The following is an 18,032-nucleotide window of genomic DNA, read 5'->3' as shown; positions in this document are numbered from 1 at the left end:
TAATCTTCTGGATACAATAAAACTTGTATCCAATGGGAGATCAAGCCTGGCCTCTCGGGGGCGGGGCCAGAAAGACACCCCTCCCCTTAAAGAGACAGTCACTTTTTGAAACCCTCCCCCGAAAGAAGCGCAGTGTTCTTTGGTTTCGCATTTTCTTCCCTTCCCTCCCTTTGAGAGAGGAAAAACTTGCCAACGGAAATCGAACTCTTTGGAAAGCATGCGGCAATCATTTCCCTTTGGGGCTCAGGTCTCTATGGCAGCGACGTCACAAGCCCTGCACCCAATGGCATCCGGATCCGGAAGTGACCATAGAGCCGAGACGGAAGGAGGCAGCTTCCGCCAGCGACCATTCTTTCCTCTCCCCCTCCCCTCCCACTTCCGGCTGCCGGTCCCATCGTCCCGTCACCAGGAGGCCAGGCCGCTCGCGTGGCAGTGGGCGAGCGCTGCCTCCCTTCAATCTTCCCGGGCTGCCCCGCGGTCGTTGCTTCCCCGGCGGCTCCTTCCTCTCTCCCGGCCGGCGCCATGGCGATGAAGCAGACCCCGCTGACGTGTTCCGGCCACACGCGGCCCGTGGTGGACCTGGCCTTCAGCGGCATCACCCCCTACGGCTACTTCCTCATCAGCGCCTGCAAAGGTGAGCCTGGAGGGGCGCCTCCTCGGCCTCCTCAGCCCCTCTGCGGGGATCGCCGCCTCTCCAGCCCTCCCGCCACCCCCGCGGGGGCTCATCCAAGGCTGATCGGGGCTTTGGGCATCCCCTGGGCTTACAGAGGAACAGAGTTGGAAGGGACCTTGCAGGTCATCTAGTCCAACCCCCTGCCCAAGCAGGAGACCCTACATCTGCCTCTGTCTTCTCGGCCTGGGCCACGTGGGGCTACGCCCCAAAAGGGCTTTTTTTCCAAATAGGCAACTGGACTTTTTTTCCTCCACCCCTTCCTTAGCAAACGTTTCCTGTCTCACCCGCTTCTCCAGTGGAAGAAGCTCCTGGGATGAGAAGGGAAACGTTCTCAAAGGAAGGGAGGGGGAAAATACACACACATACACGCACAATACTCTTTATAAATTTTATAGTAAGATTTGTGCGTGTGTGTGCTGTCCACTCAACTTTGTATGTAGGGTTCTGTGTGTAAGACACTTCCATATACATACATACATACAAACCTATGTACAAATGCATGGGCAGCACATAAGGAAGAGGGGGGGGGAACCCCAACAAAATCCAGTTGCTTTTTTTGAGGGGAAAAAACCCACCTTTGGGACCATTGTGTCCTGGATGATGGAGAATCTCATTACACCTATGGGGCATCACCTCCTCTCAAGCTCTCCCACAACCCCCATGGGGCTCCTCCAAGTGTGATCAGGGCTCTGGCTTTCTAAGGATCAGGACTTTGGCTTTGGGCATCCCTTGGGCTTACGGATGAACAGAGTTTTAAGGGACCTTGCAGGTCATCTAGTCCAGCCCCCTGCCCAAGCAGGAGACCCTACATCTGCCTCTGCCACGTGGGGCTACACCCCAAAAGGGCTTTCTCCAAATAGGCAACTGGACTTTTTTCCTCCACCCCATCCTTAGCAAACGTTTCCTTTCTCACCCGCTTCTCCAGTGGAAGAAGCTCCTGGGATGAGAAGGGGAACGTTCTCAAAGGAAGGAAGAGAAAAAAGAATATATATGTATATGTATGTATGCATGTATATACACACACATACATACAAATAATATTGTGTATAAATTTTATAGTAAGATATTGTGTGCGTGTGTGCACGCACGCTGCCCACTCAAGTTTGTATGTAGGTTTCTGTGTGTAAATGTGTGCAGACACATGCACATACATACAAACAAACCTACGTACAAACACATTGGCAGCACGTAAGGAATTGGCAGCACAAAATCCAGTTGCTTTTTTGGGGTGAAAAACCACCTTTGGGATCATCACGGCCTGGATGATAGAGAATCTCATTCGACATATGGGTTTATATAGTCTTTATGGGGTACAGATTCGTTTAATAACCAGTGTGGGTGGAGAAGTAAAGTTGACTTAGCAACAATTCATTTAGCGGCCATTCAAAGTTACAACGGCACTGAAAGTCTATGGAGATTCTCAGTCATCCAGGTCACGATTGTCCCAAAGGTGCTTTTTTCCAAGAGGCAACTGGACTTCCTGGTTTTTCTTTGAAGACGTTTCACTTCTCATCCAAGAAGCTTTTTCAGCTCTGACTGGTTGGTGGGGAATGGAAGGGTTTAAATTCCTTGCAGGCAGCTGGTCATTTGCATTATTTTACAGAGTTGTTGAGGCCACTTGGAGATTTATCTGTGGCCTCAGGGTCACCTGAGTGGTGCAAATAGGTGTGGAGCCTCCTTGGAACTGCTGAAAGGACTGTGTTGTAGACTGGAGATGTAGATGATGTCGCATCTCTCTCCCTCTGTTAAGAGAGGGCTGTTCAATTTTGACATAGATTTAAACATAGATTCTTGACATAGATTCTTGAACCCCTTTTCCAAACCAGCGGTCCTCTCTGTCCAAGATATGTACTTTGTTGTCTTCAAAAGAATGATCTGCGTTTTAAAGAGGAGTTAAAGAGGCCATCTATGTCAAAATTGAACAGCCCCCTCTCAACAGATACAACATCATCTCTTGTGTCCCAAAGAATATTTCTCTGTGGTTGCTTAGAGTTGACATCAACTTGAAGACACATAATTAAAATATATTTCTTCTATTTGCCCATTTGCGAAAAGTGGTTGTGTGGCTATGCCATAAAAAGAGCCGAGGTGGCGCAGTGGTTAGGGTGCAGTACTGCAGGTGACTTCAGCTGACTGTTATCTGCAGCTCAGCGGTTCTAATCTCACCAGCTCAAGGTTGACTCAGTCTTCCAGCCTTCCGAGGTGGGTGAAATGAGGACCCAGACTGTGGGGGCGATATGCTGACTCTGTAAACCGCTTAGAGAGGGCTGAAAGCCCCATGAAGCAGTATATAAGTCTAATTGCTATTGCTATAAGCAGACATATACAAAAAATGACAATTTTTATTAATCTACATGCTACTTTCTACCTCTGGTAGTCCTCGACTTACAACCATTCATTTAGTTAATGACACTGAAAAAGTGACTTACGACTGGTCCACACATGTACAACCATCGTCACATGTCCATGGTCACATGATCAAAATTCTGGTGCTTGGCAACTGAAAAATATTTCTGACCAGTTTCAGTATTCCGGGGTCACCGTTGCGACCTTCCCAGACAGCTTCCAATAAGCAAAATCAGAAGGGGAAGCCAGATTTGTTTCATGACCACACAATTCACTTAACAACTACAGGGATTCACCTAGCAAGGGTGGCAAAAAAGGTCCTAAAATCAGGGGCAACTCATTTCATCGCCTTGCATAGTAACAGAAATTCTGGCCCCAATTGAGGTTGTTAGTCAAGAACTGCCTGGATGCTCTGTAGAGTCTTTTTGAATTTACAAATATACTTATAAAGAAGTAGATGCTGTGTGATTGAGATTATCTTACTTTCTCCCCCCCCTCCCCCAGATGGCAAACCGATGTTTCGACAGGGTGACACAGGGGACTGGATTGGAACATTTCTTGGCCACAAGGGAGCAGTCTGGGGAGCCACGTTGAATAACGATGCCACTAAAGCAGCTACAGCCGCTGCAGATTTTACCGCGTAAGTGAGAGTTGTTGGATATGGAAATACTTGCAGCAACTTTAAGCTTTTATCAGGTCTCAAATCATTAAGTCAAACGATAGCTGGAAAGCTAACAATTTTGGGCAAAGGAAGCCTGTATCTGAAGCTTTCTGAAAATGCCATTGTCATTAGCTGAGTTTTGTTTTGTTTTGTTTCAGCAAACTGTGGGATGGTGTTTCAGGAGACGAACTCCTCACTTTGGCTCACAAGCATATCGTCAAATCAGTGGACTTCACTCAGGTAAAAATAAAAAGTACAAATGTCTTTTTGTCCGTCTTGATTTTCAAGATTTTGACTCTGCCTTTGCTTTTCTGAAGATAGCATATCACTAATTTTACTGATTTTTTTTTAACTAATAAGATTTTAAAAGGTTGGGCACTTAACCAGCTTTCTTAATAAATGACTGCTAATTTTCTCTTCTAGGACAGCAATTACTTGTTGACAGGTGGACAAGATAAATTGTTACGTATATATGATTTAAACAAGCCGGAGGCAGGTGAGGCTTTTTAAAAATTCCTATGAATCAGTAAAATGAGTATCAGAAGTTGCAAATATTTCTGTGCTAATTTGAAGGCTCAGCAAGCTGACTTTTTCCACCTGGTTTTAATATTATTTTTTATTTGTAACTGGGCAGAATACCTGAGAGAGTGGGTTCCCAGTAAACAAACAAATAAGAAAAATGTGTTTTAAGAAAAACCACAGGTTCAGACAAAATGCGTGCAAAGTCTTCAGTTCGCCAAATAAAAATACAGGAAAGGACAGAATGTTTGTGGAGATTCTCAGTCATCCAAGTCATGGCTGTCCCAAAGGTGCTTTTTCATGAGGCAACTGGACTTTTTCCTTGAAGACATTTAGCTTCTCATCCAAGAAGCTTCTCCAGTCTACAACACAGTCCTTTCAGCAGTTCCAAGAAGGCTCCACACCATTTTGTGCTATTCAGGTGACCCTGAGGACACAGATAAACCTCCAAGAGGCCTCAACGACTCTTTAAAAGGATGCAAATGACCAACTGTCTGCAAGGAATATAAATCCTTCCCTACCATCCAGTCAGAGCGGAAGAAATTTCTTGGATGAGAAGTGAAACGTCTTCGAAGAAAAACAAGATACTTGAAAAAGTATCTTTAGGATCCTGAACTTTATTGCAAAAAAGGAACCTTTTGAACAGCTAATTTTGTTAATGTAAATATCAGAGTGTCATCTTAGGACAGGAGTCCATGGCTCCACTCAAAGGAATAGACAAGGAAAGAAATGAAAATGGCAAAAATGGCTTATCACTTCCTGAAGTAAGAAGGGTAAATGCATATAATTAGAGCCGAGGTGGCGCAGTGGTTAGAGTGCAGCACTGCAGGCTACTTCAGCTGACTGCAGTTCGGCTGTTCAAATCTTACCAGCTCAGGGTTGACTCAGCCTTCCATCCTTCCGAGGTGGGTAAAATGAGGACCCGGATTGTTGTTGGGGGCAATATGCTGACTCTGTAAACCATTTAGAGAGGGCTGAAAGCCCTATGAAGCGGTATATAAGTCTAACTGCTATTGCTATAATCATCTAAGGAGGACTTTTTAAGCCCAAAGCTGATAAATTTAGCCCCATGAAGTTACCTCTTTTGGGAGCCAGGAGAAATGTGATATATTCTTGATCTGTTTTTTTTTCTTCCTTTCTTGAATCTTTCACTGTATGCATGGAAATATCCGAACATTTACTGTACGCTCTAATACACAATAATTACTTCCATTATTTTTATTTGTTAGCCACAAATATAGTGGGAAATATGACCTTTACTGAAATGTAAGAAAATAGGTTTTCATTTTAAATGCAAAATATTTCCTCTACTTTTCAGAACCTGAGATAGTCAGTGGTCACACGTCTGGTATTAAAAAGGCTCTGTGGAGCAGTGATGATACGCAGATCCTTTCAGCAGATGATAAAACAGTCAGGTAAGAAATAATCAGTGCCTCTTCCCTTAGTGCCATATAAGAAATGCGTGGTGGAGTTGTGTGGTTATCATCTTCACTATAAAACTACGTTTTTGAATTTGAGCATACATGCTTGGCTTTCTACCCATTGGGCTTTTACCATACGAGTCAATGCCTTCCACTATAAGTTCTGGACTTACGATTGGAATTCTGTTGTCAGTTGGGGTGGTCCATTTTATGCAATTGTGTCTGATTTTGGAATGGAATAGAATAGAATTCTTTATTGGCCAAGTGTGATTGGACACACATGGAATTTGTCTTTGGTGAATATGCTCTCAGTGTACACAAGGAGAATAAAATACATTCATCAAGAATAAAGATCCAATACTTAGTGATAATCAAAGTTACTAATAAGCTATCAAATCGTACTTGTAAACAAATAAAACAATGTAAATTCAAAGATACAAGCAACATGGTTATAGTCATAAGTGGGAAGAGATAGATACTAGGAAGGAAGAGAATAATAATAATCTTAGTAAATTATTGACAGTGTTGTGGGAATTAGTTGTTAAGCAGAGTGATGGCATTTGTGGAAAAACTGTCCTTGTGTCTTGTTGTTCAGGTGTGCAGTGCCCTATAGCATTGTTTGGAGGGTAGAAGTTAAAATAATTTATGTTCAGGATGTGAGGGCTCTGTAGATATTTTCACAGCTCTCTTTTTGACTTATGCAGTATACAGGTCCTCAATGGTTTTTCCCCCTGCAATTCTGATTATCCTCTGAAGTCTGTCTGTCTTGTTAAGCAGACACCACGGAGACAGTTATGGAGGTGCAGATGACAGATTCAATAATTCCTCTGTAGAATAGTTCTTCTTTTATGACCTTGGTTGCAGATGGTTGTTCAATGAATCCATTTTATTCAGTGACTGTTCTTTTTTGGAAACCAGAAAAACCCTCCAAAAGTCATGGTCATGTGACCACAGGATGTCGCAAATAGCTGTAAATATGAGCCGGTTGCCAAGCGGCCAAATGATGATGCATCCAGGGGGTGGGGCATTCTGGAACTCCAGAAATGGGTCCTAAGTAGTTCTGGGCAGATGCATTGTAACTTCAAAAGGTTGCTAAGGGCTACCTATACTTGATTCAGATTCAATTTTAATTTTTACTTGGATTCCGGTATCCCTCAATTAGTTGTTAGTTGCGAAGTCATGTCCGACCCATCGTGACCCCACGGACAATGTTCCTCCAGGATTTCCTGTATTTTGCCATCCTCTGGAGTCCATTTAAGCTCACGCCTACTGCTTCGGTGACTCCATCCAGCCACCTCATTCTCTGTCGTCCCCTTCTTCTTTTGCCCTCTGTCTTTCCCAGCATTAGGTTCTTCTCCAATGAGTCCTTCCTTCTCATTAGGTGGCCAAAGTATTTTGAGTTTCCTCTTCAGGATCTGGCCTTCTAAAGAGCAGTCAGGGTTGATCTCCTCTAGGACTGACCAGTTGGATCAATTTGCAGTCCAAGGGACTCGCAAGAGTCTTCTCCAGCACCAGAGTTTAAAGGCCTCCATTCTTGAGTTTTATCTTCAGGTTCTGACCTTCTAAAGAACAGTCAAGGTTGATCTCTTCTAGGACTGACCAGTTTGATCAATTTGCAGTCCAGGGGACTCGCAAGAGTCTTCTCCAGCACCAGAGTTTAAAGGCCTCCATTCTTGAGTTTTATCTTCAGGTTCTGACCTTCTAAAGAACAGTCAAGGTTGATCTCTTCTAGGACTGACCAGTTTGATCAATTTGCAGTCCAGGGGACTCGCAAGAGTCTTCTCCAGCACCAGAGTTTAAAGGCCTCCATTCTTGAGTTTTATCTTCAGGTTCTGACCTTCTAAAGAACAGTCAAGGTTGATCTCTTCTAGGACTGATCAGTTTGCAGTCCAGGGGACTCGCAAGAGTCTTCTCCAGCACCAGAGTTTAAAGGCCTCCATTCTTGAGTTTTATCTTCAGGTTCTGACCTTCTAAAGAACAGTCAAGGTTGATCTCTTCTAGGACTGATCAGTTTGCAGTCCAGGGGACTCGCAAGAGTCTTCTCCAGCACCAGAGTTTAAAGGCCTCCATTCTTGAGTTTTATCTTCAGGTTCTGACCTTCTAAAGAACAGTCAAGGTTGATCTCTTCTAGGACTGACCAGTTTGATCAGTTTGCAGTCCAGGGGACTCGCAAGAGTCTTCTCCAGCACCAGAGTTTAAAGGCCTCACTTCTTTGGCGCTCAGCCTTTCTTATGGTTCAAATTTCACAGCCTCACAGCCAAGTGCAAAAGACTGTCGGGGTGTCAGGAAGCTTTGCACACAGTGTTTAATTTTAAGAAGCAAAGTGCTTGCACATGTTCAAGCTGGAATTTGTTTTCTTTAGAACAGCTAACCTCAGCTCTTTTCATTTTCCTAAGTTTGCTCCCAAATTGCATTCATCTATCTAATTTTAAGAAGCAAGTCTTACCATGTTGTGGTTTTACCGGTTGGGAGACAAGCAGTCCCTGATTTATTTGCAATGCTTCTCAATCTCAGGGCCTTTTAAGATGTGTGGATTTCAGCTCCCGGAATTCCCAGCCAGTCATGCTTATAAGCAGCAAATTAGAGCTTTTCACAAGGGGTGGCACATTTAGTTCGAATAGATCAAAAGTTACAGAAATATGGTCTACAATTGAAGAGTAAGTTCATGTATTTAAACCATATGGATCTTACCAACATGGGGGATCTTAAACAAATGTTGGCCACAGTACAAGTTTGTATCACATGCCCAATTCTCTATTTATACTTTCAGAATATTCAGCTTGACAGCCAATCTTAAAATATTCATTAGGGTATCCAGTAAATGGAAAACATGTTTTTGAATTGATAGTAAGAAACTTTTTGGATGTGTTTTTATTATATGAATAGTTGCCAGTATTGTTTCCCGTATTAGAAATTGATTTCAAACGAATACTTTCAAAAATTCATTTCCATTGTATTGGGATATGGTAAAACCTTGATTTTTACAGATTTCTGTTCAGCCGAATGGATGCAACAGACAAAACTGTAGTTCAGATTTCATTTCCCAGAACCATAGCATTGGACATAAATTAAACAATAGGAGTAAAGTTGCATAATTTGTGTAAATTATATGAGCGATCTCTCAAGAGTTTCATATGGCATAAATTATTTCAAGTCCCTAATTGTGTAAATTGTGTTAGTTTAACAGGTATTCTGTCTGTCCTAATGACGTATAAAATCATATCATGGTTTGAATTGTGTTTAAGTCTGAATTTGGGATATTGGTTAAGACCAGAGGTCTTCAAACTTGACAACTTTAAGACTTGTGCCAGAATTCTCCATCCATGAATCCAACTTCCCCAATTGACTTGGCTTATCGGACGTTGGTTGGGAAGGTCACAGATGGAGATCACATGACCTCAGGATTCTGCAGTTGTCATAAGTCCATGCTGGTGCCTGAATTTTGGTTGTGTGTTTGTGGTGATGGTGTGATGGTTGTAAATGTGAGGGCTGGTTGTGAGTCACTTCTGTGTTCTGGTAACTTCAAATGGACCCTATACGAATAAAGTTGAGGACTAACTGTGATGTTGTCAGGTACTTTTGTTGATGACTCATTAAATACTAAAGCAATTAACCATTTAAGTTTTCTTTTAAGAGTTTGCTGCTCTTCCATTATCAATCATATATTAGAATTACTTCCAATATGTAGGATTTCTTAGGTTAAATATGTCTGAGTTTCTCCCTCTTTTTCCCCACGTTCAGTGGGTTCTGCGTTCATTCACACTCAAAATGGGTGAATGCGTAATTGAAATATATGTAAAAAATTTTTTTTCTGTAACAGCAATGACAATTAAAAAAAAAAAATTGAAATGCCTGAACTATACTGTAAGTAGGTTGAGAGATTATCATGGTAGTGAAGAGCATTTTATCCATTTTGATGTACCAGATTGCAGTTAGGAATTAAAGAAATTTTACTTTTGTCTCTCCATTTCAGACTCTGGGACAGAAATACACTGACAGAAGTGAAGGCAATCAACGTTGCTATGTCTGTGAGTAGCATGGAATACGTGCGCGAAGGGGAGATAATAGTCATCACCTATGGCCGGACCATTGCCTTTCACAGTGCAGAAACGTAAGCTTGTTTTTAACATGTGTGTTTCATTCATCCGGCCATACAGACAAACTGGACAAGTGTAGCCTGTAGCAACTATGTGCCTATGATGCCATCAGTCTAAATAATTTCTATACTTACATTAGTGCATGTATTCAAAAAACTTGTTTTTGCTAAAAGAGAGAGAGAGAGAGAGAGAGAGAGAGAGAGAGAGAGAGAGAGAACATTTAGTTGGTAGCGGACAGATTTTAAAGTTTATAAATAGGATTATACCGATGAAGAACTAGGCATGTGATTATATTTAAATGACCTTCAGAGTGTTTTTTTTTCTTTGCTAAAAAAAATTGTAATAGTTGTTTCCTGCTCTATGTAATAGCGGCACTCAACCTCCATTGTCTAGGCCACAGTGTAAAAGGAACTATTTTATCACTGCTACCTCTGGCATTTTGCTCGTGTCTGTCTGTCTGTCTGTATCTTCAGGAAAGTCTGATTGCAAATGATAACTACAATCTCAAATGTTTTTATGAGTGGTTCATGTTTGCTTTTTGACTACAGAAGTTTCCTTTCAAGTGTGCCTTATTTTTATTGTAGCAGTTAGCAGTTAGACTTATATACCGCTTCATAGGGCTGTCAGCCCTCTCTAAGTGGTTTACAGAGTCAGCATATCGCCCCCACAGTCTGGGTCCTCATTTCACCCACCTCGGAAGGATGGAAGGCTGTCAACCTTGAGCCGGTGAGATTAGAACCGCTGAACTGCAGATAACACTCAGCTGAAGTGGCCTGCAGTACTGCACCCTAACCACTGCGCCACCTCGGCATATTGTGCAAAATGTATTACGAAAATAAAATCACAGCCCTCTAAAAATGGATCTCTTTTTGCTAACAAGCACTCAGCTTTCCAATAAGTGAATTTCATTTAAATAAGAATCCCTCCTTACAGTGTTTTCTTCTTTGACATGCTTTAGTGTTTTGTTCAATATAGGATTTCATTTTTTAAAAATAGTCATAGTGCTTTTTGTTTTCTCTCCATAGCCTGGAACAGATTAAATCCTTTGAGGCACCTGCAACAATCAATTCTGCGTCTCTCCATCCGGAGAAAGAATGTCTAGTTGCTGGTGGTGAAGATTTTAAACTTTATAAATATGATTATAATACTGGTGAAGAATTAGGTATGTGATACATTTAAATGAACTTCAGGGCATGTTTGCATGACTTTCATGGCTGTTAAAAAAAAACCCAACTAGCTTAAATGCTAATTGTAAAAGTTTAAACTTGAACATTTTGGGGGAGTTAGCAAAGCAGTGATAAGAATCCTAACTCATAATTATCAAGTTGGTACTGTAGTCATATTTCATTCCACTGAACCTTGAATTGTGGCTTGAAATAGATGATGATGTTTCTCCAACTGCATGTGTTTATACGTGATTGTGTTCAAGTCACTTTCGAATTGCTCATATTGCAGACTGATATATATGCTCTATACCCTTGGCCCCATGCATCTGTGACCCACCTGGGCATAGAGGTAGCGGACAATTTATTTGTTAGAGTCAAATCCCATTCTTTGTATAGAGGAGCTCAGGGTGGCGTATATGCTGCTCCATCATCCTGTTTTTCCCTACAGCAGTAAACCCTGTAAAATACCTTATTTTTGGACTATAAGACACACTTTTTTGTCTCCAAAAAGGGGGTGAAAATATCTGTGCGTCTTACAGACCAAATATTGCAGAAGTCCCACCTACCCGCTGGCCATTTTTTGGCCTCCACACGCCTCATTTTTAGGCCTTTTTTTGGTCTTTTTCAGGCCTGTTTTCGAGACTTTTTTTGACCTTTTTTTTTTTTTTGCCTTTCCCCCCCAAAAGAACAGGTCGAAAAAAGTCTCAAAAACAGGGCAGAAAGGCTCCCAAAATGGAGGGGGGGAGTCTCAAAAATGGGCCAAAAAAATCCCCCCATATGGGCAAAAAAAGCCTAGAAAAATGGCTGAAAAAAGCATCGAAAATGTGTAAAAAAAAAAGTCTGAAAAAGGATAAAAAAAAGCCCTCCCAAAAGGGGCACAGAGGCCAAAAATCTTTGTTTGTTTGTTTGTTTTCCTCTTCTAAATTTAGGTGAGTCTTATAATCCGAAAAATACAATAGGTGGGGCTGAGTGAGGATGACTGGCCCATATTTCCTCAAGAGGAAGCTATGGTGGCCGAGGGTGAACTTCAACTTGGCTCTTCCTGCTCCTAGTCCCACACTTTAACCCACTACACTATACTGGCTGCTTAGATCAGGGAGGCATTAATACTGAATCTTGAGTTCCTCACCCTTGCAGTATACCCTCTAGGAAAGGGGTGTCAAACTCGATTTCATTGAGGGCCGCATCAGGGTTGTGTTTGACCTCGGGGGGGGGGGGCGCATGGCCAGGGTGTGCATCATCACTCCTAAGAGCCGAGGTGGCGCAGTGGTTAAATGCAGCACTGCAGGCTACTTCAGCTGACTGCAGTTCTGCAGTTCGGCTGTTCAAATCTCACCGGCTCAGGGTTGACTCAGCCTTCCATCCTTCCAAGGTGGGTAAAATGAGAACCCGGATTGTTGTTGGGGGCAATATGCTGACTCTGTAAACCGCTTAGAGAGGGCTGAAAGCCCTATGAAGCAGTATATAAGTCTAACTGCTATTGCTATCACTCGAGTCGGGGGTGCCTATGGTGGCCCAAGCGCTCTGCCACCGAAAATGAGCTTCAGAGCTCCGTTTTCGGCTGCCACGGCCTCCTGCTACCCTCTACCAGTGAAAACGGAGCTCTGTTTTCACTGTCAGAAGGTTGCAGGAGGCCATGGCAGCCAGAAACGGAGCTCTGGAGCCTGTTTTCACTGGCAAAAGCACTGTGGGCTACTCCTTCGCTGTTTCCAGGGCAGCCCCATGGGCCAGATCTAAGTACCCCACGGGCTGCATCCGGTCCCCAGGCCTTGAGTTTGACACCCCTGCTCCAGGAATTTCTGAGTTAATGTCCCTGAACAAAGAAAGAAATAATGTTGAGTGTGAGCTGATGTAGTTTTTGTCTTCATTTTTAAAAATAATAAAAGTCTACCTCTGGTTGCTGCAATACCCCCAAATCTCATCTTTTTTCTGGTGGCAAGTTTACATCCAGGCTATCAGAGGGTCCTTCTGTTAACATCCAGCAAACGGTGCTTTTCTAAAATGTGAGCCCTCCTCAATGTTGCTCCACAAGAGAAGGCAGAATTTTTTACTTGAAGCCTCATTGCAGGGCAAGGCTGTCTCTCTCTGTCTCGTTTCCTTAAAAGCTTGAGCTGAATCAGTTTGCATCCCTCCCTCACCTTCTTGACGCATTACAATTTCTTTGCAGAATCTTACAAGGGGCACTTTGGACCGATTCACTGTGTCAGATTTAGCCCAGATGGAGAGTTGTATGCTAGCGGCTCAGAGGACGGAACGCTGAGGCTGTGGCAGACGACAGTCGGGAAAACATATGGTCTCTGGAAATGTGTGATTCCTGGTAAGAAGTGTCTTTTCTATTGGGACTCTGGCATTCTTGCTAACTTGTTTGTTCTCTGATTTACGGGATAATTGCTACAGAATTCTACTGCAGCGGAGGCAGTCTTGCGACTTAACAAACCATTCATTTGGTGGCCGCTTGAAGTTTGGTTGTGGAAAAAAAGTAACGCAACCGTCGGCAAATATTTGCCCTTAACAGTCATACGATCAAAATTTCAGTGCTTGGCCACTGGCACGTGTTTATCACAGCTGCAGCATCCAGCTGCAAGGGACACCTGGTTGCCAGTTGCAATCTTCCCAGTTGGGTTTTGGTAAGCAAGAGTCAACGAGGGAAGCCTGATTCACTTAATGGCCGTGTGGTTCAATTGATGACAGTGGCAAAAAAGGGTTATAAAATTCGGCATGACGCCCTTAACCAACTGCCTCACTCGGCAACTGAAGTTCTGGTCCCAAATGTGGCCATGAGTCAAGAATTACATGCATTTCTTTTGGCTTCGCTGCTCATTAATTCACTGACACCTGATCAGGTTGTATGTCGGGAAAAGACTGGGCAGCGCATTTTGATTAAAACTTGCCATCAAAATGCTAATCCTGTATTGTACCACTTCTTCTGCCCCTGTTGGAATTAGTGATGCTCCATATGAAAGAAACAACCTAATACAGGGGTCGGCAACCTTAAACACTCAAAAGAACCACATAGGTCCTAACTAGAAGCCCCCCGTTCAATTCTGGAGCCGACCAGAAGCCCGGTTCCCCCACTAGAGCCTCCTCCTAGCATGGCATCCTTTTCCCCCTACCTGTCCTAACCAAAAGCTCTTATCAATTGTGGAGCTGATGGGCAACAGGGAGCTGCAGCAGAGGGATGAAAGTGCCACATGTGGCTCCAGAGCCGCAGGTTGCCAACCCCTGACTTAATATCATCCTTTGAGAAAAGGCTAGGTAAACGTTTTCCTGCAGGCATCAGGGATGGGGTAGATTGAAGGCTATTGAGGTAGAGCTCTCTCCCACTAACTGCCATGACCTCCTGAAATGGAACTCTTGCTTTTCTAAGGCCAGTAAATTGTAGCTGGTTCATGATACATATCTATGTAAGAGAGTACCATAGATAGATCGTCCCCAGCTTAAACCAGGCACCCTTATCTGGAAGAAAATCATATCAAACAGCCCTGGAGAATGTTTTGTGCCTAGCGGAATGCTGCCTGTTTTGTAAATGTTTATGCAAGTGACAAGTTGAATGATGTAAAATTATCGCTTTGCTTTCTAATTCTCTTTCTCCAGAAGAAGAAGGTGTGGAGCTGGCTAAGGCTAAAGTCAACCTTCCAGGAACTGCAGAAGAAGAATTAGGTAATGATCGAATAGCAGAATCTAACCACAATCAGAGGTTGACCTTTTGGTGTGTAGATGTCAGGTTTCCGAAAGATGCCCCAATTGATTCATGAGCCTTGAGCCAAGTTTCAAAAGAAAACCAGTCATTTATTAGGAGCACCATTTTGGCAATACCTATTACAGTGAGAGCTAAGCCTCATTTGAATTATAGCTGAACTTTACCCATTCCTTCCCTCCCCTCAGTCTGTTCATAAATCACATTCTCCAACGAGGTGTACCTCTCAGAAGTCTGTTGTAGTAATCTGAGATCCTACTCTAGCCGAAGGTATGCATGGAATGCCCTCCCACCCTTTCCCTCACCATGACAACTTTATGAGTTGACATTCGGCTCCCCTCACTTTCCAAAAGCGACCTATCCGAAGCAAAAACAATTTGGGTAGAGGTATAGGATTTAAGGCTAAGTCCTCCCCACACAGGCTTGTTTGGATTTTCTGCGTGGGATTTTGCTATAAGGCAATCAGCCAGGATATTTCTAATGTAGCAAGTTAGGACTGAAGAGATCCAATATGAATCACATTAAATGGTGTTTCTCAAACTTGGCAACTTTAAGATGGGTGGACTCCTACTCCCAGAATTCCCCTGGCAGTTAAAAACCCAGCCTATGAAAACGGGGGATACACTATGAAACTATGGTTATTTCCTATCTCGTTTACATTAAAATATTTTCATAGAGGTAGTCCTCTGTTTAACAGTTTGCTTAGTGACCGTTCAAAGTTACAATGGCACTGAAAAAAGTGATTTACAAGTATTTTTTTAGTTATGACCTTTCCAGCATCCCCGTGATCAAAATTCAGATGCTTGGCAATTGGTTCCATTTTATGACTACTAATGTGTTCCAAGGTCGTATGATCCACTTTTACAACCTTCTGACAAGCAGTGAGATAGCCAGATTCACTTAACAACCAGGTTACTAACTACAGTGATTCACTTAACTGAGGCCAGAAAGGTTGTAAAATGGGGCAAAATTCACTTAACTGTCTCACTTAACAACAGAAATATTGTGGCTCATTGTGGTCGTATGTCGAGGACTAATTGTAGCACCAATATTTTAACTGGCCTTTTAAATATATCTATATATCTCACAATGTGAGGAATTGTGTGGAAGATAATTGTTTCTTGTTCTTGGGCTGGACCAGGGTGGTGTTGGTTGGAAGATCACAAGAGTGACATTCACATTAGCCTACTGGCTTAAAAGGCCATGGGATGCGGTGGCTCAGTGGCTAAGACACTGAGCTTGTTGATCAGAAAGGTTGACAGTTCTGTGGTTTGAATCCCTAGCACCTTGTAACGGAGTGAGCTTCCGCTACTTCTCCCAGCTTCTGCCAATCTAGCACTTCGAAAGCACGTAAAAATGCAAGTAGAAAAATAGGAATCACCTTTGTAGTGAGAAGGTAACAGCGTTCCGTGAGCCTTCGGCATTTAGTCATGCTGGCCACATGACCACGGAGACGTCTTTGGACAGCCCTGGCTCTTCGGCTTTGAAATGGAGATAAGCACCGCCTCTTAGGAGTCAGGAACAACTAGCACATATGCGCGAGGGGAACCTTTCCCTTTTTAAAAGGCCAACTGTGACCGGATGCTACTTTCAGGAGCAAACGGAGGATCTGTAAACTGGAATAGATATAGAGTTATGGTGAAATGCAGGCCTAGCAATACATATTTTTAAAACTAACCTCTTGTTTTTCTTCTTGTTTCTTCCCTTATGCTCAACTCGGCAGAAGATCTTGGCTCTGAAACCACAGATTCCATCTATAGCACACCTCCTGAAGTTAAGGCTTGAGCATCATGGCCGTTAAGGACAACACACACGAACTCGTTGAGATTCGATTCCGGAAATAAAAAAAAAATGGAAAAACAAACAAAAATAACAGCAGTCATATGCAACAAGCCTCTCCCAAGGGGTGGTGTGGGGGGTGCAAAGTGAATCGAAGGCAAACAGAGAGGCAGTAATTGATGAGAATGCATAGGAACAGGTTGTCAAGAAAGATGAATAGAGACAAAAAAAGTAACGGTTTGGCTGTCTTTTAAGCGTCATTTTGCCTTTTGTTAAGTCTGAACACAACCAGGCGCCGAGATCCTGTTTTTTTTCTCCAGTGTTAAAAGATTAAGTCATTGTAGTGTTTTATTATTGAGGAGAAATGTAATGGTATCTTGGTTAGAGTATGTTCTCTGAAAGTGGGGAAGACAAAAGGCGGCGGGGGGGGGGGGTCATTTGGTTAAATAAAATAGTTGTGGTTTAGGGGTTTTTTGCCCCCCCACTTTTATTGTACACTGCTTCTGTTTCCAAATCATCTAAATAAAATGCTCCTACAATGGCACTCCTAGAAAATGTTATAAAGCATACCAGGTTAATTCATCTGTTTCTGAACAGTACTGAATAACCTGGGGCTTTGAATTTTAAAAAAGAGGGGGAAAATGTAATATTTGGGGGTGTCTTTTGCACGATAGGTGGCTGAATGCCATGCTGCTTGAAACTTGTACGTTCTTCTCCAGTAAAATTTTGTAATTCAAAACTTATCTCTAAAAAGATAACGTGAAGGAGCATCCCCGTCAAAATTGTTCATATACTATCTGAATTTACACTATGTCAAAACATACCTACTTAGCCCTTGCATTTCTTCTGGACTTCTTTTAAACGGAAGCAACTAAGTATTTCTATATGATTTTTTAATGTGTTGTTTCCCCCAAAAACGAACTGTATGTATACATTGAATAATTCATATGCTGCATAGGAATAAAATGGTGGTTTAAAGAGTCATCTGCATTAACTGGAGACTAAATATAAGACGTTTGATGTTTAGAAATGACAGCATGTGTTCAGAACACACAAAAGCCAACATAAAAGGAATACAAGCCCATTACTTTAGCCTTGCCCATCCTCCTCTTTAGTTCTCCGTTGATTTGCCATAAATGGTCTTAACGCTCATATACATGATCTGGACCAGAGGTGGGTTCTTACCAGTTCGGTAGAACAGGTTCGTCAAATCTACCGAACTGGTTAGAAAAGGTTCCACCAGTGGACCTGGAAAGCAAGCCACACCTACAGAAGAGGTTCCAAATTTTTTTGAAACCCACCACTCACTCACACACACACAGACGCACACACACACACACAGACTCACACAGAGAGAGAAAGAGAAAGGAAGGAAGAAAGAAATAAAAAAAGAAAGAAAAAGTGAGAGATGAAAGAAAAAAAGGAAAAGGGGACAGAGAGACAAAAGGAAGGAGAAAGAGAGAGAGAGAAAGAGAGAGAGAGAAAACACATGGCTGGCAAGCCACTCCCACAAAGGAGGCCACACCCACAGAGTAGGTTCGAAAATTTTTTGAAACCCACCACTGATCTGGACGATGGGAGTTCAGCACATCTGGCAGGTTCAATGTTGAAAAAGATTTTAACCGGAGCGTTCTGCAGTGCAAGGGGAGTTGAGAATTAAAATGAACTCTTGT

The 18,032-nt window shown here is 42.7% G+C and overlaps 1 protein-coding gene across 1 annotated transcript; it reads left to right on the top strand.

Moving 5' to 3' along the window:
* The first annotated feature begins 357 nt into the window (after positions 1–357).
* Positions 358–17,343, top strand: STRAP (serine/threonine kinase receptor associated protein). The gene is made up of 10 exons (XM_032221618.1): positions 358–634; positions 3,524–3,659; positions 3,839–3,920; positions 4,104–4,176; positions 5,518–5,614; positions 9,594–9,731; positions 10,743–10,879; positions 13,051–13,200; positions 14,478–14,543; positions 16,304–17,343. Exons 1-10 carry the CDS (start codon positions 523–525, stop codon positions 16,363–16,365), a joined length of 1,053 nt encoding a protein of 350 aa, XP_032077509.1. The 5' UTR covers positions 358–522; the 3' UTR covers positions 16,366–17,343.
* The last annotated feature ends 689 nt before the right edge of the window (positions 17,344–18,032 follow it).

Source organism: Thamnophis elegans, chromosome 7 (genome assembly GCF_009769535.1).
Source record: "Thamnophis elegans isolate rThaEle1 chromosome 7, rThaEle1.pri, whole genome shotgun sequence".
Lineage (NCBI taxonomy): Eukaryota > Metazoa > Chordata > Lepidosauria > Squamata > Colubridae > Thamnophis > Thamnophis elegans.
Note: the sequence above shows the minus strand (reverse complement) of the source record. Positions and strands in the feature narration are given on the sequence as shown.